General features: G+C 34.4%; 2 protein-coding genes across 2 annotated transcripts in view; both read left to right on the forward strand.

Moving 5' to 3' along the window:
- Positions 1-3,412, forward strand: part of LOC107191913 (hemicentin-1) — a 423,923-nt gene extending 420,511 nt beyond the window's left edge. The window contains exon 17 of the mRNA XM_015581060.1: positions 3,221-3,412. Coding sequence (XP_015436546.1) covers positions 3,221-3,412 — 192 coding nt within the window. The remainder of the gene's footprint in view (positions 1-3,220) is intronic.
- Positions 3,413-10,800: 7,388 nt separating this feature from the next.
- On the forward strand, positions 10,801-17,948 carry LOC107191884 (feline leukemia virus subgroup C receptor-related protein 2-like). The gene is made up of 8 exons (XM_015581026.1): positions 10,801-10,958; positions 11,323-11,529; positions 13,354-13,585; positions 16,131-16,317; positions 16,541-16,752; positions 16,861-16,964; positions 17,280-17,390; positions 17,584-17,948. The coding sequence occupies exons 1-8, from the start codon at positions 10,801-10,803 to the stop codon at positions 17,894-17,896; spliced, it is 1,524 nt and encodes a 507-aa protein (XP_015436512.1). The 3' UTR covers positions 17,897-17,948.
- Positions 17,949-20,115: the final 2,167 nt, after the last annotated feature.

Raw genomic sequence — 20,115 nt, forward strand, 5'->3', positions numbered from 1 at the left:
AAAGAGTCGGGGAACGGTGATGTAACACCGACAACAGACCACTAAATTTCGTTTTGGAACGGCTCCGTATGACACTTGCGAAGTATCAGTAATGAACAAAGCAGTGATTCCCGTTATCGTGTTCGCTAACGAACGACGTCCGCGTGATTGGCCATTAAAATTCTACCGGCAGTAACACGGTTTATTCGTCGAACAATAAACTCGTCCCGACACCTACCACCCGAGCAATGAAAGTTTAGAACCGGCCGGTTAGAAACCCGTTGATTTACCGCTCAAATAACGATATCGCTTTTCCTGTGTTTAATTGTGCATGCCAGAGTTAGAATTATGGCCGAGACCGCTCCATCGACGAGCAACGTCCGCCAATCAACCGCCTGAGATCCCTCTAAGACGTGAAGGATGTTACTGTTAGGTAACAATGTATCTAGTAACAATTGATCATGCTGCATCGTTTCATGATATACAGGATGAATCAATAAGAACTATCTAAAATAACTATTAGTTGTATCAGAAAACATTTGAATTAATTATATAGCATTTTAAGGGACACATCGGATGAATACAATTTGATTTTTTTATATCTTGTTCTTTTGAGATATCAAGGTTACCGAGATTTTTTTCAAGGTCAATGCATCCTTTTTAAATATCACGTTGTTGGTTTTACGTTGACGGTAGGACAGATTCAGCGACCTATAAAATGATGACATTAAAAAAAGATGCATTGACCTTGAAAAAATCAAGGTCACGAATTGTCAAGAACAGCAATTGTTTGATTTAATTTTTAGAGATGTCTATTCGTATAGAAGAAAATATAATTTATCAGTTGTCAATAGCTTTGAAAACTAGTGTAGTTCATAGAAAAGAAGGAAAAAACATATCAAAAGTAGTAAATAACAGAAGGGTCTAAATACAACTGTAATAAAGTAACGAGCTAAACCGATATATATACATGTTAGAACATAAATGTGTTATTTTTTACTAGTGTAAACATAAACAAACGTATTTTATGAGCTTACTTCTCAATTCCATTTCACAAGAATTTCTTTGTTAATCTATACTGATCAGATACGTAGGTTTATTCAATTACGAGGAATTATAAATCTCGAATGTTCTTTGATACATATATAGTGTGGCGGTAATTTATGGATTCGGTCGTATACAACGGCAAATAGAATTACATTTACGTTGCATCGAATTAATCCGACTCGATACAGGCCCGTATTTATACGTGAAAGCTCGAGCAGAAGCTACTGTCCGTGCTACCTTTAATCGGTAGCTTAAGCTGGCCCCGAGCGCGCTAAAACGAGCAAAAAAAAACAATCGGCACCGATATACTAACGTTGAGAATAGATTCCTTAGGCAATTCATAGTAGCGCAGCTATTGCAACAGCAAAAAAATCCGTTGAGCCCTGTTACACGTCGGTTGTTTCCATGTTTTTGGCGTCACATTTCGTGGGTGTCATAATACAATAATACAAACAAATAGTAGTAAAATAGATAAAACGTTGCAAAATCAATAGTGAAGACATATTTTGAATATAGAAAAGAAACTGACGCAACTGCCAAATCTTAGGATTTTAATTGACAATTTATTATTGATTTTTAAGAATTGCAATCTTTTAAGCTATAATGTCCTGAAGTATCCATGTAAGTAGTATGTAGTTATTACCAAAAGAGTGTTTATAACAGGTGAAAATATTTTTAATTGAATTTTATTTAATTTTAATAATGTACATAATTAGTAATTTTACTTTCTCTACTTTTTATCTGACACAGTGAATTAATTTCATTTCTAAGAGGTTTCAAATACAGTGTCACTGGTATTCACGGTACGAATGGTCACTATCTGCTGCTGACAGCTTTAGTGTTGAAAAAGTATCTGAATAACTCTGCAGCATAATAAGGCTTGCACTTGAAGTCTGTAATAATTTTAATTGTCTCAGCCAGGCAATTCGACTTGAACCTTCAAGATGATAATATGATCTCTATCTTGATATTATTTCAGTTCGACAGTACACGCCAGGAGTCAATAATTCATTATTAATCTCAATACTTCGACATGAATGAAATCTTTCAAATTATTGGACTCACCAAAAAGTAATGTCGAATTTCTACCGTAAATAATGTTTCATTGATTCCAACTAATAAAACATATACATATTCTGTAATTAACATACTCATATTCTGACAAACACGTCGTATAAAAAAAAGGCACTACGATTACGTTATATTTTCTTGCATTCATCTTATTTTGAAAACGTGTGATGAGGTGTACTTTTGAGCAATTATGCTTTTTTATTTCCGTTCGTTTGCAGCATTATCAGCATGCGCATAAGAAATCCTTTTTATTGTTTGTGCCGCGATTTCTGTTTTCTGAGAATAAAAAAGTGCAACCTTTCCAAAGTACATCTCGTCACTCATTTTCTAAACAATATTAATTCAAGAGAATTTGACCTAACCATAATAATTTTTTTTAAACAACGCGTTGAAGTGTCAATTTTGAACATATGTATATATTTTATTAATCAGGAACACAGCTTTGTATCGAAATAAAAAAAATACATGATCTACTGTAGAAGTCCGACATTACTCGATGGCCAACCGAATACAGTAAATCATCGATGAGTGTTCGAAAGCTTGTCGACTCTGAGTATTCAGATGGCATGCCCACCATTAAATACTTGACTGGTTCCACAAAGACCCCCTCCCCAGTGGTGGGAATGACGTCTGAATATTCAGTGCTGAGGAACCTTCGAACACTCATCGATGATTTACTATACATTATCACCGCGGTTTTGTATCTTCAAGTCCAAAGAAATTAAATAAGCATCTAAGACCAAATAGCTTAAATAAGCGTCGTCCAATATGCAATATTTCAATCATCCCCGATACATATTCGATTCTTCCGAAACATTTACAAGCATAACCTAACAATTACATCAATTTAAAAAGTCCACAGCTTCCGTCGAATAATTTCAATTCATGCATTCGAGGGTGCCTCGTGTAAAACGAATCTGCACGAAACAGTCTAACGAAGAATGCTTTCTGTCTTTAGTCATTGCTAGATTGAACTTGACAATCGTCATCACTGAAACGTTCCGGTTCATAAACGCAAGTAGTCCGCCTTGAATTCTGCGCGAACGAAAACGCGCGCAACCCCGCCTCTGTTGTATAATCGAAGGTAGACTAAGGTGTCCGTTGTAATGTTTTGTTTACGCAGCCCTTCAAGCCGGAATTTTCGGATCTCGACTACGCCGACGTGGACTACCGATCATACGGGCCGATCAACTACAAAGCTGCCAGCATCGCGTTACTTCAGAAGCAGCAAGCGCAGAGGCAACGGGATCAACAGCTTCAGCAACGCCGGCCCCAGATGTACGGTGTCTCGGACGAGAATGAAGAGCTTCTTTAACCCTTTCCGACTTGCTTACCTTCGATTCGTCTTCTTCTTGTTTACTATCGTTAATTTATCACGTTCTTATCCCAAGTCACAATGTGGCCAGTGTGCTCTCACGAAGTGTGTAAAATACTATCGTTAATTATTTATGTAAGCTCCTGCTGCAAGCTTTAATCGTTGATGATACTTGATTCTTAGTTATAATCTCATTGACAAATTCGCTACGGTCAGATTAATTTATTTTCATTTCCACGTTGAAGAATAAATTGTTTTTTATGGTAAAAGTTGTTTAGAGAGATGTTGTAAACGCAACGAGTACAAATTTACGTCTGATTGTATTGTTAACCCTTTGTACTTGATTATTGTCTTAGAAAATCATTACGCTATTCATATTTTCAATATGTATTTAATGTGTTTCATGCTTTTATTTATATCTTGTTATACAGTAGGGTAGTAACTGTCGGTTTTTAGAGTTATAGAGTATGTCAATTGCAAAGGGTTAATATTAAGTGGAAATGGAATCAGTTGAACTTAATTCTTTCTGATACGTTAATCTGATAGTTCTTCGCGGCGAGGTTGTCAATGCGTACGTTTCAAAGCCAAAGATAGTCAAAGTAATCCCTCGATAATCTCGAACTTTCAATGTCTTCTAGTTCTAGAATCAATTTTGTTTTATAAAATTTAATTAATTTTATACTGTGAGGTCTTAATTTTGTAATATGAATTTGGCCCCAAAGAGCTAGAGAGGATGTTCTAACGACAGTGGGGCAGAAATTTACAAAAATCGATTAGTTTCAAATTGCATTTACAAGAATTTAAAAGTTAGATGTGTAGGTACTACGCTATCGAAAATCGATATCAATTCCGCATCAACCAAATATGAAAAGTCGTATATTATTCTAAATATACTTTAAATTAGTTTAAATAACGCCCGATTTAGTGTCACCTTATCGGATGAATTTCACCAATATATTCGAATTAATGTCAACACAGCTTTGAAACTTTGAGAACTGTCCTATAAGCACCTCGTTAGAACTCTGTCTCTCTCACTCTCGGTTTGTCTCGTTTACTATTCTTGACGGATGATAGACCTATTACAAGACGTGATCGAGCCGTAAAAATATGATTATTATCTAATCAGAAACGGATGCAACCTTCGAAATTTTCGATTGATACAGATGGAACATTCAAAGATTTTTGAGGGAATACAAGAAAGAGACCACCACTTCATAGTTTTCTCAATTAGTCCCTTGACGACAAGTATCTGTATTTGTTATTTTAAATTGTGCCTAAACTAATATATTTTTCAGTTAATGAAGATTACACTGTCTACTATGACCATACTGTTTATATATTCGTAGGTACAAGATGAAGCAATCATTTGGCAAACGTGTCAGGGGTTTAATCAGAGTGAAAACTTGAATTTCGCTTCCACTAGTCTTCTCTTACAGAGCCTACGATACTTTCGAATCGCAGCGTTCGGTGTTCGCTAATTTTCTCTTCCAGTCACAAGCGCCAAAGAAAATTTACTTTGTTACCTCCTTTCAGCAAGTCTTCGGATTAATATTTGAACGGTAAGGGTTCACGCGTACGATTTCACGTCGATGCTCTAAAAGCACGATGGAACGGAAAAAAAGGGCTAGGATAGTTGGTAGGATCCACGGAAACCAAAAAAAAAAAAAAAGGACGCAAGCCACGGTATCTGTAAATTTATACATAAAATTCGTATGGAAATTATAAATAAATTGTACGTTTATAAAAAAAAAAAAAGAAACTATTACCATGTGTTCTGGGATCAAATTGTCTAATTAAAGCGGCTCGGGCGATGATCGATAAACGTTATATAGTATCTTGTTACATGGTTAACAGAATGATGACACATATCGCAGCTATTATCGAGCTCCCGTGCGTGTTTCTATCGTCGTGTACAGGTGTAATTGCCAAGTGGTCCGATTAATTAGCGTAATTCTCCTTCCTCCCGAAACCCCTTTTGTAAACCGAATTTCCTCCCGACTCCGATTTGTAAGTTTGTACATTATTGCGATGCGAAGAACGGTGTAAAACGAGGCGAGTAAAAAGGAGAAGAAAAAAACAACGTTCGACGAGAGAACGTTGAAAATACACAAATTACAGAATAACGCGTTTCGTGGTTCCCCTACGCCAGTGTGACTAACGATTCACTCGTAACACATGGAATCGTGTATGGTAACATGTGACATTAAACCGGAAGAAGCCAGACAGCCATGGAACAGCGGTTTAACGGCAGAGATCGATCACGAGCTCCGTAAAGTAGTATTTTCGCGTGGTAACCGCCCTCGCGAGAAGCAGCTTGCCAAATTTCGAAGAGAAATAAATTCTCCGAGGCACTTCCCCGTGAACCGTTGACAGGCGCGACGAAACTTACGTTTTCTTCTTTCGCCGTAATTTCAGCGTCGACGAAGTTGTTAACGACGAACGACGGTGAATTACTTTGTTAATTTCTCTGGTGCGACCGTTTTGTAATTTATACGCGAAAATTAAATATGGAGTAACTTGTAGGCGTGTGCTTTTAAAAATGTATAGTGATTACGAACAGTTAACTAAATATGACAGAATATTTTTAGATTTCTGAAAATTGTACTAAAAGTGATCGATATTTTTTATTATTGAAAGAATTCTGTTCTCTTTACTAAGTTGGATGCGTCGTTATATGATTGTTACATTATTCTTCGATTGGCAGCAATCTTTTAATTTTCAGGAAATCTATTATTATACCAATTGAATATTTCTAACATTTATCTGCAAACTATAATTTATATCATTTTTCGAGTACCTATATTTAATGTGACATTTGAAACCACTTAACAGGTCATGTTTAAAAAGAAAAGTAAAATAACATAGTAATTATTATAATATTGTTTTGTAGTACACAAACGAAAATTGTAAGTCACAAATCATATTTATGATTTAGAAATTTAAGTCATACTTAAAACATAACACGACCAAAATAAACTAGTTATTTCTTAAATCGGCAAAACATTAACATTTTTTCTTTTTAAATATCCAAGTTACTATACATCAACTTCATTTCCTTTTGTCGTTTTGAAATAATTAAACGAGCTTTTAATAAAAATGATTCAGATTTTAAAAGATTAAATGAGATTTTAATCTACTAACATAAGGTATTTTACAGTCGAAACGCATTAGTTGCCTCACAAGTTAAATACTCCCTAAACAATTGTTATAAATTGTTGCAAAACCTTCTATTTCAGAAAGACTGGCGACACCACTGATTAAACTACAAGTGTCAATTGTTCTCATAATAATATTTCGTGGAAACCAAATATCCGAGCATTGAACATTAGAAAATATAGAAAAAAACAATGTTCATCCTCTTCAATTTTTATTATTACATATTCACGAAGAGCATTTCGAACACTTCGAAATATCGCTGCCACTTAACTCGGAAATTTCACAAGCAGGAAATTTACAAAATCCAATTAGACACGTTTTGTCTACCTCTGCGGGAAGCGGGGAATGATCCTCAAGCATCAGAGAAATATTTCAACTTCTAATGGAAGATCGTGCTGAATTTCAGCCGGTTAGCAAGTTCGAGACACTGCCAGTCAGCGGGAATTTCCATTCGACACGTTCCATTCTGCTGTCTGGTAACGCGAATGTTCTTCCGAGACGGCTAGATATCGTATCGTTGACGGATAATAACCGAAACACGTTGTTAACGTTATTAAACGAAAAGCCGTTACGAGCACTGCGTGCCCGAAATTTGACGCGCGCGTGTCCATTGTACAGTCGTAATATCCTATTGAAAATTCGCGAGACGATACAAAGCTCTGTCGAACGAGAAAATCATCACGCACACGTCGAACCGTGCCAAAATAATATTATTAAAACGATTGGGCGATTTCGATCAATTTTATGCTACTCCGTTGAACGAAGAAGAAAAAGAGTTATGCCGAGAGTATGTTACGGGCAGAAACCGCGACCCCTAATTCCGGAAATGGGATTCGATTTCCCCGTTGTTCTTCGAATCGTTGAAAAAAAGTCTTTCGATAAATCAATAAAACTATCGACTAGTGTTCCGACATTCCCAAAGGACCGATCCCAAAGAAGACGATTATTCTGACTTCTCCAAACAGAAGAGGGTTCTGTCAATTTTTCAAAAACGACATCATCGTGCTCAAACGATTTTCGAAATTCAAACGAAATCACTACCTGACATTAATTAGAACTTTAAGCCTCTTTGAGAAGCATTGGATCTGGGTCTCAGGAATACTTCGAAACATTGCGATGTAACGAAAACTATCGTGATTGATTGATTCTCATTGTATTTAAGAAACGTCAGACTTTTTTTTATACGAAACAATGACGAAGACGAAAGTAAAATGCAACGCCTACTAAACGATGGCCAAAAATGAATCTGTCTAGCAGATGCGTGAATATCTCGCGTGTCCTTCTCGTGCGTTCAGGTGAAATAGACAGGTATGAGAAAATCGATTTCTTTCCCCCCAAAGTGTTTCTGTTTTTTTTTTCTTTTTACATTGAAGAGTGTCGCCCTGTGAACTGTTGCTCGGTGAATTGAATAGTTTGTAATACAATACTGTATACATACGTTAACATGTTAAATATCGATTGTACCGAATTTACGGTCCCAAGCGTTACATAGTACTATTTAACAATAAATTGTATACAATTACGACTCGAGTAATCGTTAGACTATGTGTATAGATATATAAAGGAGAAAACACTTTAACATTAATCCGTAAACGAAACTTGTTCTTTCGACTTCGTAACGATACCCGGTCTATCGTTTGTAATATATTTTCGAGGGTTTGTTTCGAGGACAGCTGATTTGTCGATTCAACTGAGAAAACGGTATATGTATAAATGAATGATTCTTGCGAAAAAAAAAAAGAAAAGAAAATAATAAGGAGCGACGATGCGTATAATGTAAAGTATTCGCGTCGTGATACGGTAAAATACCAAAATATCCGTAATCTATTTATTGAGTTTATTCAATTTCGCACGTTATCAAGGAAACGTAATTTCAATGATTTAAAAATAGAAATTATAACTGTTATATTTTTGACATACTTTCTAGCTTCTTATGAAAATTTTAATTCTTCAAAATTAAAGGTATAAGAATTAAGACCACAGAATGCTTATTTATTGTATAAATTTATCTAAACTCAACTTGTAGAGATCGTGACAAGCGTTTTCTTAAAAGAAAGTATTTCGTGAATTTTGGTGTTTTATCGTTCGCGAATGTCACATATTTTTACAATGAAAAAATTTTCCGTGTACACCGTTCAGTCAGTTCATAGTTTTTCCCAACGGTTTTTAATGTTACCATTGATGGGTAATGCATTTAAGAATGTCGCGGAGTTTATGGAGTGGATTGTGTCGGAGATATTTAATTTTGTAATAAATTGTAAACTTATGTAACTCAAGGAGCCTCAGATTTACATTGTCTTTATTGTTAAACTGTAATATCTAATAAACTTCTGTTATATTGATTGTACAACTTTCTCCTTTATTAATGACAAGTAACTAATTATACGTGCGAAACAAGGATATCAATAGGAAGAATTCTTATTAGTTTAATGAATAATATAAACACTATAATATAGACACATTGACTGTATATTTTCAATCAGACAACATCCAGGATGTCCTACTTAACGTGAACACCTTAAATACATCTCCTACTTTTGATGGTATTAGATGATAAGCGAAAAAATATTTCTAAAGGTCATATTTTCCGAAATTTCAAGGTCATCGATATTTTTCTAAATGGAACTACATATTTTTATCATCATGGCGTAATAATTGAAGTCAAGACCAATCCAATGCCTTATAATATGACCTTGAGTACGAAAAATCTACAAAAGTATGGGAATAGAGTAGATTTGAATAATAAAATAGCTATGATAGAAACATTAATGCACAAAAAGTATTTTAATAAATGCTCAACATGATGTTATCAACTTCGATATATTTTTGTAGACGATAAATTATTTTTCATACTGAATATAGAGAAAAAAATAATAGAAGGTAGTGGATTTTTCGTACTCAATATGACCTGAAGGTTACACTATTATACATAAGTCTTGACTTCAACTATTATGCCACGATGATAAAAGATATGTAGTCCCATTTAAAAAAACATCGATGGCTTTGAAATATCGAAAAATAGGGCCTTGAGAAAATTTATTTGCTTATCACAATATTTGCCCCTTCTAATTAAATAATATTTTCCTCTCACGTTTTTTTATATCTTTAAACACAAATGAGATATTATAGATGCTCACGTTAGATAGAACACCCTGTATGATTGCGATCTTATCAGCAGTGTATTATCTCGTCTCTTCCGAAACAAATCATACGGATATCGAAAACTTGGACACATAGTACAATGCGGATGGACTTTGATAACTTCTTAATCTATGGTTTACTTATATAAATGAAAAACAACAATACAATTTATAAATCGAAATTATATGGGAATTCTCTGTTGAATAAAATTCGAAAGAAACCTTTTGACAATAAGTTAAGTCACATAATTAATAGAAACCTGTAACAATGACATAAGAAACATTTTTATAATTTCTGATTTGTCTAGCAATCATAATTCAATTGTAAAACAATTTACAAGCTCCTGTGAGAGACATACAGCCGCTACCTAATTTTCCAATGCAGTCGTTGGAACAAAAATTAATCCTACCTCTTTCCTCGTCGAGAAAGAATGCGTCACCGACAGTGATCGCAGATTGCAACACCGTCTAAACCCCGAAGTCTACACTTTGGCGCCAGAGTCTTTCTCGTTCCACCAGTCTCCTTCCCTCGAGACAAAGCGAGATTAATCAGTGCACGTTTCATTCAATTGTTTACCTCTAAAATCATGCCACCAGATAGACAACCAATGCTGTCTGCAAATCTGGATGGAAAATCGTTTTCCTTAGAAAAAAACTCGAAGGTAATCCTAGCCAGACATCATGAGCGTAGCCAGGTTATCAGTCAGGAGGAAAGGCAAAAATATTAGCACATCGACTGCCACAGTGAAAACGGCCGTATGTAGCCAGACACACTTTATTTTGTTTTTAAAATCATAAATCGTTGAAAATGTATGTGCTTTGTTAATAGAGGCTGTTGGTCGTGTTTTTAATTATACTGCAATATTAAATATTACGCAAACTTTTGTAACTCTGGGAAGGGAGGGGGAAGCAAAATAAAATTTTTTTCTTGTACGGTGGGGCAAAAGCCACTTTGTTCCGTCCAGGGGGGGGGGGGCAAATGCCCCCGCCCATCCCTGGCTACACCCATGCAAGACATATCGATCATAAACTGCCCAAACGTGTCTACATGTATTGGCCAAGCGATCGAGACGAAAATCGACGAATGGCAGAATGGATCGATTAGGCTCATTGGCGTCTAATAGAGCCGCGAATCGCGATAAGAGTAACGATAACAGGGAGCATGTAACACGGATTGTAGCCGATCGCAAATGCTTAGGGCAAATAAGGCGATCTTGTTTATTCGTGGATACAGATAAAACAAAACAGCCGTGAGACTGAGGAAAGCGCAGTCCGTCTGAAGCCGAGGTGGAAACGACTACCTGAAACGCTAGACACGGCATTTCGGGGGTCGAATTGACTCGTTTCGGAACGAGGAAAAGGGGTTCGCCGGTTTCGACGAACGAACGAACTACAAGGAATTAAACTCTAAGTCGGACAGTTCCAGTTTTCCGTGAATAACACCGTGCAATTCTTCAGTTCTGCGTGGTTTGATACTGCAGATCAACGGTACTCGGATAGATCATTAGAGGAGGCTTTTAAACGTCAACACACGTTGTTGTTGACAACGCTCTCCTCTTGTGTGAACTTGAAAGGGCCCGGAATCCAAGTATATCGTTGAAGAAAAAACTTAAGAATGACGGAGGAGAAAGAATTGAAGGAGGTAATGTGCACGAAGTACCCTGTGAAGGTGGTAAATGGTGGGAAAGGGAATGATCCTAAGTTAGTAGAAACAAAAGTGTACAAGAAACGATGGCTGATATTGTTCTTGTTTACATTGTATACGGGGATGAGCACGTTTCAGTGGATTCAATACTCTGTGATCACCAACATAATAACCAGGTATTTGCACTTTTATTTGCAGAATTTCTGTTTAGAGTAGCTGAATGTTTTATCTGTTAATTGAACTACGTCGGTACTTCATTATTCTACGTGTTATTATGCTGTATTATTTTTTTTTTATTTAAGCTTGCCTAAATCTCTATGGAGTTTATACTCTCTGGAATGTATTGTATCGACGTAGAAATCGTGGAAATTGCCCGTGTAACGCATAGATTTGATTAAACACGATTATAATGGCCATTCGTTTAATTTAGGAACTTGTTTCTTGTATGTTTAAATGCAGAAGGCATTGATTTTAATACGATGCATAAAGTTTGATAGAAACTTATGAGCAATGTATGAATGTTTATATAAAATCCCGATTTAGAGGCTAATTTACAAAACCAGTAAACTAGAAAAAAACGTCTTAGATAATGTAGTAAATAATTTGTAGATTTTTACTTCAATTACAAGAGTAATTAAAGATTTTGGATATATGGTATTTATTATAATAATTATTAATTTATAATATATAATTAATGTATAATTTGTAATAATGGAAAAATAACGCAAATACGGTTCAAATCAAGTCGAATGATCTTTTAATACTGAATACCATAAAAGTATAATGGTGTCATATTTGTGTATAATTATAATTTCCATTTAAAGGTAATTCATTATGTATTTAATAAGTGCAAAAGGTTAGCGTACCTTCAAACGCAATATTTATATTTCCGGATAGAACAGGAAAATTTTATCGATTAGACATATCTTAGTTAACGCAGACGCACAGTAGCAAACAAAAAGTTACCACTATTCTGATTATTTGTATTTCTATCATTTCTTGACATCAATGTAAAACCATAATATACTGGGTTTTATACAGCTTTTAATTCTCTATCAGAATATATATTGAACAGTACTAAAATTTTAAGCTGATGTTCAAAAATAATAATAATCAAGCAAATCGAAAAAATGGTAACTTCTATATCCGCTACTGTACATTTAATACATGACGCGAGTATACAAAAATAAATTGCTATCTCTAAAGAGATAGATGATAAATGCAGACTGTTCCCAAAATCGTCATACCGCCGCTCCGAATGGTAATTCTATATGCAAAAATAAATCGAAAAAGAAGAATAAAATTTTTTCATTTATGATTTTGTTTTCGAAAAAATTGAGTTTGCAACTTTATCTGAGTCACGTGTATTTGTACAGGGTTAAGTAGAAACAGCCTGCGATGAACAGACGCATTAGCTATGTCTTATTCTACTGCCCATCTATCCCACGAATCTTCAAATTCAATTATCTCGAGAATGAAGCATCACCTGAAAAACTTTTATTCTTTTTTTTCGACTTATTTTTGCATATAGAATCACTGCAGTCCATGCCACGATTTTGGAGACAACCTGTATTACATCAAATCTGTCAATGACGATATATCAAATGCACCTCCATTAAATCAATATCAGATTTCTTTGAAAAGACATAGTGATCAAGATAGATAATGCGGACTCCCTTGTGTAGTATCTAAAGGACCAATTATTTAAACGTATCTAGCAAGAGTAAATTTTCAAAATAATCATCAAATTTTCGAATCTGTATAAAAGTATAGAAACATTGAAGCAACAAAGTTAATACTAAAGATAGTCATATTAAACAAGAACATTTTTCTACGAATACTCTCTGTAGTTCTCACAGCATTTCAGGGCTAATGAGAGATTTAAAAATCTCTATTCGTATCTTTAGCTTCATGAATATAAAGGAATAAAGAAGATTGAAGTAACACATGGTATACATGATTTAGAAATGGAATTTCATAAAATTAAACTCACTATTCAGGTACTACGGAGTATCTTCGTTATCTGTCGACTGGACAGCAATGTCTTTCATGGGATACTACGTAATTCTTGTCTTTCCTGCAACATATCTCATCGACCGCTGGGGACTCAGGTGGAGTAATATCATAGGCTGTGGAGTCAGTTGCCTTGGATCGTGGATAAAAGTTTTGTCCGTCAGTCCTGACAGGTTTTATGTTACCTTCATTGGACATTCCTTAGTCGCTATTAGCCAGGTTAGACATTAAAATCATACTTTTATCGAAACTATTTATTTGTAATGAATGATAAACACTAAATAGATAATCGACATTGTCTGACAAAAGGAAATCAAAACACCGTTTGAGAAATGACAAATTTTAAAAAATAGTCGTCGTTTCGTCGACTAGAAACATATCGTAAAAAGTTAAACAATTATTTATGACAAGTGAATACAATTTAAGTACTATTCGAATATAAACATTACTATACACTAATATAACCATACTCTGAATTATCAATATTGAGATTAACTAACAGGACAACACTGAAAATTCGAAAATTATACAAATTCAGACGTAATAATAATACGTCAAAATGTATCAAATTTATACTTGATACAAAGAAAACACTTTTTATGTCTATCTCTCAGAATATTAATAAAAAAGATACAGAATATTGAGTATTCTTTCAGCAATATCGTTCCATTTATACCAGACCATTCCAGTCATAAGTAATTCAGGTAAACAGAAACAGAACAATAAATTAGTCTTATGTATGACACGATAAACTACGTTAAACATAACCACATGTGCCTACTATAAATTAATACTGCGTGTGTCAGATCATTTACAATCTGTAATTTCTGTATTTTAATTTGAAGTGTTCGACTGATACATACAAACGTTGAAATTGACATGGTGTTTAAAAAATGCATTAAGCAAAAGTACAAACACAATGGAATTGAATTCGTGAAAATATGTCATAAATTTCCGCTAATGCAGGGTATTACAAGTCTAGTCGTACTTTATGTATTCGAAGCTTAAGCGAGACATACAATATTGAAATAAGTCGTTTGAACATAATGAAATCTGGATAATAGCATTTCAAACAAAGGATATCATATTAAAAGCATATTAGCAAATTTTTTAAACTGCAAAATTAAACGTCACCATACTAACATTTCAATAAAATTGAACTAAAAACTGTTACGTGTTTGAAATACAAAAAAATTGAATATCTGCATAATATTCAATGATTTATAAATTTATTTGTGTAAGAAAACGCAAATTCATTGATTAAAATAGACGCTATAATAGCATCCAATCAACCAATATAAAATTAGTTCAATAACTGATAATTATTGGAACATATTAAAAATATCGTTGGGATAAGAAAATACTTTAAATATATGTATAGAATTTATTATACAGGATTAATTAAACAGGATTTTCGGTTACTGGTGTCACAAATTTTAAGGGATCATTCTACGTGTCAAAATAAAACGAAAAACAAGAATGACAAAATTGTTTTGGAGATTTCGTTTGCAAATTATTAAAGATCAAAAATTGGGGTGAGAAACGCCTGAAACGAGGCAATCTGCGTACAATCAGTAAGCGTAGGGCACGACAATCGCAGTACGTACACTGGCGTCGCCTGAAAAAAAAAATACGCCCTTCCTTCTTAGCCAACCCTGTGATATGTACCTTTCCCTTGCTACAATCTCAAGTATACATACACATTTCCCTTGCTGCAAGCCCAACATCTGCAGAACATTCTCAAGTAGTGACGAAATTGCTCAAGAACAGAATATCGGAACTGTCTTATACACCCCACTGTTCTCTATCGCTCGACCACATCATTTCCACTTGTCCTTAAGGTGCTATTCTTGCTAGCAAACACTTTTTTGGTTGTACTATTTCTACTGACCGTTTACACATTTTCATTGCCTTTCTTTGCGTAAGATTGGAGGAATGATTCCTTAGTTCAGTGGTAATCCTCAACGCGAATATATCTAGTCGACGTAAAATAGCCCTCGAAGAAGAGCATCTGTATTCTTGATAGTGGTAATTTAATTTAGTATGTTTTAGTTTAGTTTAAGTTATACGGTGTCTATTCTGTAAATGCTGTGATTTCCCTTAGAGATTTGAATGAGTAACCAGGTTCACTGTCGTGCAACCATTCGCGTGTGCTTTTTTATGAACTGTCGCAAACAGTAGTCCAAGCTCGTATGCAGGTGTTACACATCACTTTTTTCGTTGGGAGGTAACGGTATATTTTTTTCAGGCGACGCCAGTGGACGTGCCAGCACTACCGTGCTCTATGATCACCGCTTGTACGCAGATTGCCTGGATTCAGGCGTTTCTAGCCTGAATTTTTAATTGTTAATAACCTGACAACGAAGCCTCCAACACAATTTCATTATTCTTTATTTTCATTTCATTTCGACATGTAGAACCGCACATTAAAATTTCTGACACCGATGGCCGAACATCTTGTATATTACTATGATGTAAAATTGTCTCTTATAGATTCTAAAATATTTACAACCAAATTTTACTTGATTTAAATTACATGTGTAATCATTCGTGCAAATTATTGAGTGGTGAATATAGCAAATAGCAAATTAATGCTAAGTAATAAATTATAAGTAATAGTAAATTATTTCAGAACCATGTTTGAAAAGTATCAAGACAGATTAAAATTATAAATGATCATTTACTCATAGTCAAGTATGTATACCACAAAATGAAGTAATCTTAATTCTTTTAATGCCAATAATCGCACTTTCTGTCGTGTCAGATTACCGTTCAGACATTGCCTGGACGTCTAGCAGCGCAATGGTTCGGCCCAAACCAAGTGTCTACTGCCACATCTTTAAGCATTTTCGGCAATCAAATGGGAATAGCCTTATGTTTCCTGCTATTGTCACACCTATTCTGGGGAGTGGCTATTATCCTCTCAATTTCGTTTATCCTAATCTTACTACGTAAGTTTATTTGCAGAAATAGTAAAATTTCGTTTTCGCTATTGATACAACTGAGACCAGACCATCGTGTCTTTCAGAAATAAGTGTCGAAGAAATGTCTACTTGTAATGTATACGAAAGAATTTGCAAAGAAGTGTGAAAAATTACTCATAAAATGTTAGTCTATTCTTGCTGTTCAAACTACATCCGCACTACCCTACACTAACTACGTTATCTTACACAGTGTTTGACGACGATCCGAAGTTACCTCCGAGTACCGCACGAGCTCTGCAAAAAATAAAACAAATGGCTGGGAGGGAGAATTTCATAACGCCGATAAAAAGACTAATTAAAAATAAATATTACATATTGCTTTGCAACACATATGGATTGAACGTCGGTGTATTAAATGCGGTGGCGACACTATTCAGTCAAATATATGTTGTGCATTTTCAGGTGAGCTGAGAAAACGACAACTTGTAAAATTCTTCGAATGAAATTTATGAAATATTAGTATGAAAACACTTGTAAGTGTAATTATATATTATTTTATGTATTTTACAGAATAGTGAGGAAGATGCTGGTAGAATCGGTTTGGTTATGATTATTTCGGGTATGATAGGTGCTATCTGTTTCGGAATCATTATCGATAAAACCCATAAATACAAGTAAGAGCTCCAAATTTTTATTTCTTTCTTTAATTTTTATGATTTTAAATATATATTTTGCAAGATTTTTCTTTTTTGTTTTTTTTTTTGGTACATAATGTATGTTTGCAAGATTTGCTATTTTATATCAAATTGAATGTATTGAAAAAAGAGAAATGGCTTTCGATTCTCTATTTTGACTTCGCTCCTTTTTTCACCGTAATGCCGACAAAATTTTCAAATGCATTTGTTTATAAATTATTACTCTTTTCAATACATGCTTGTAACTATGTTCATCAGTTTTTATTTCCTATACTCAAATGCACACATTTTCAGGGAAATAACAGTGATTGTGTACTTCTTCTCATTGTGCGGCCAAATTTTCTTCGCTGTTTCTACCAATCTCGAGATGAGGTGGATGGTGTATTTGTCAGCCGTGTTTCTAGGGTAGGATTTTTGATGTACATCAAAATAGACGTGTTGAATCGCTCTTATCAGTCGAATTATACAATATCATTAAGAGTAATTCATACCAAATCTGGTTTTTTACTCATGTTGAGTATTTTCCATCACTTTCAATACCTTCTGCGTCGAAATTAATTTATTTCGACGTATCTAAAAATACAATCATTTTCCGCAGGTTCTTCATGTTGGCTTACGTAGCTTTGGGATATGAAATGTGCGCAGAGTACACGTATCCAGAATCAGAAGGCCTGACGGCAGGAATTCTGAATGTGGCTAATAACATATACGGCATTATCCTCGTTCTAATATTTGGCGAAATGTTGGAACACTATGGGGACGCTCCAGTGCATATAGGACTATGCCTGGCGCTTCTGATTGGTCTTATCATGACCGTTTTGACGAAGGACGTACAAAGGCGTCAAGACGCCAAGAAGAGTGTTCGATACCAAGGAGTCAGTCAAATCGACACGAACAACCGAGTGCAATAAACTCGGAGCTACATAAGTGTATTCGTATCGAACACTATATTGATATTAGAGCTCTGACTTTATAAGATACCCGGGTAAACAAAAATTACCCGAGTACCTGGGTATCTATGAAATATTCGGATATATGAGACAGTCGAAAATTTCGTTTCGGAAGTCGATCGCAGCCGCGTAGGCATACTGCGCTACTTAGCACTCGTGTTATACTGCAAAAACATGACTTACTTATTCTTATAATATAATAATATAATAATATGTATTATTAGTATATAGTACTAAGTAACGCAGTATACGCAGTTGCGATCAAATAATTATAATAGTATATATAATAATTATAATAGTATTATATGATTATAATTATTATTTTTATTATTGTAATATCATTTTCAGTTTTCCTCAGTTTATTCCGGTCATTGTCGATATCGATCGAAAAATGGTCGAAATACGATCGACTCCTAAATCGAGATTTTCGACTGTCTCATTATTCGGATATCTCATAGATACCCGGGTATCCGGGTAACTTTTTTTTACCCGGATATCTCACGGGTACCCGGGTAAAAGTAATAGCCCTAATTGATATTTTTAAAGTTATTTAATTATTGCGACTTTTTAAATGTATAGTTTTTTATACATTTGTACTTAGAAAATAAAAATAGACGACAATACTGATGTAAATAATACATTTAATTACAACATAATCATGTACCTGCAGTAGAAACCTATTGTCTAAAATATTTGTTGTATTCAGAGTTCATTATATTCGCTTAATTTATACGACCATCAATTGGAGTTAATTTGTTTTCTATATATAATATATACGTGCTCCTTCCTAATCTAAATTCGTCACACGATTTATTGCAAAAGTACCTGAAGATAAACTAGAACATTAATGTTTTGTGAAATATTGATAATTTCTATTATGAATCATTTCAAGCAGTTTCTGTGTGAAGAAATATAGTGTACAGAACTATTATACAAACTTAGGAAACTGCTGCGACAGCTGTTCTTCAAGATGGCGGAAAGAGAGGCGATCGAAACGTCTGACTTCGTGAGTCATCAGTATTCGTAACTTCTATGCTCGATAGATATTGAACGATTTTGTTAACGATTGTATTCGCCTTATTTAGCTCTCTGCGCCTACTTCCACTACCAGAAATTATGAGAAAGAGGGCAGAAGAAAAGTTTAATACAATTTTAGACATTTAAATTATTTCGCCTGTCGCTCTTTCCGCCACTTTAAAGCACGAAGTATGTATTTTAAACTGTGTATCTGAAAGACGCTATTTGACAAATTTATAGGAGAAAGCAACAATATCTCAAGTAAACATACATTTTCCATTTTGGTTCAGAAACGTTTGGGGAAAACTATCTATCATTCATTCTGCCTCAAAATATTCTAACTTTACCTTACACTGTTACAAAGAAACATTCTACATTTTGTATTCTTTAAATGATTTCTACTAATAATAAAAGAAGGTCCACCCTTAAAAAAAATATAAAATAAGTTTCATCTATACTTAGCTGGACAAAAGTATTTGACTTACTGTTCGTTATTTTCGAGGAAAATGAAACTCTCAAAAAATGATAAACTACCGCCCAGAAGTATCCAGCCACTTATATGATGATGTAACTCTGTGAAATATTCTACAAATGTTTATAAACTGAAAATATCTTTATTGATTTTGATAACTTTACCTTATCAAAATTAAATATATTAAATTGTTATAGAAGAACATAAATGATATTTATTAACAAATAATATGGATGAAGGTGCTGTTACCAAAGTTGAATAAAAATATACGCATAGAATATCTATGTTATATGTTTTAACTGCCTTTTTCCAACTTCTGTTGTACTTTCATGCGTTTTAACGAAATCAGCCATGTAAAATAGAAGGGCATATCGATAAGACAAAGAGTTTGGATAGAATTAATTTAACAGTGCAAGGAATTGCGAACTCGAGTTCTAATGAAGAATTACCGATAGGATAGCCTGCTGCCATTCTAAAATTATCCAAATGAGGCTGTTCACTCCAGTAGCAGCAGAAATAATAGTCTTATTTGCTGAAAAATAACATCCTAATAGCGACAGTGTACTATGTCCAGATACTTATGGACGGTAGTGTAGAATGATCACGAAACGGAAACAAAGCACGGAATCGTCTGCGTTCGTGGAAATATTTCCAGGCTGTCGGCCGATTACGATGGAAAATATCGGCTCGG

This window comes from Dufourea novaeangliae, unplaced genomic scaffold (genome assembly GCF_001272555.1).
Source record: "Dufourea novaeangliae isolate 0120121106 unplaced genomic scaffold, ASM127255v1 scaffold248, whole genome shotgun sequence".
Taxonomy (NCBI): Eukaryota; Metazoa; Arthropoda; class Insecta; order Hymenoptera; family Halictidae; genus Dufourea; species Dufourea novaeangliae.

Excerpts from the sequence above, each read along its gene's own strand:
- LOC107191884 (XM_015581026.1), top strand. The coding sequence starts at position 10,801 with ATGGATCGATTAGGCTCATTGGCGTCTAATAGAGCCGCGAATCGCGAT. Across the intron at positions 16,753-16,860 it reads TATATGTTGTGCATTTTCAG|AATAGTGAGGAAGATGCTGG; the intron begins GTGAGCTGAGAA and ends TGTATTTTACAG. Across the intron at positions 16,965-17,279 it reads GATAAAACCCATAAATACAA|GGAAATAACAGTGATTGTGT; the intron begins GTAAGAGCTCCA and ends ACACATTTTCAG.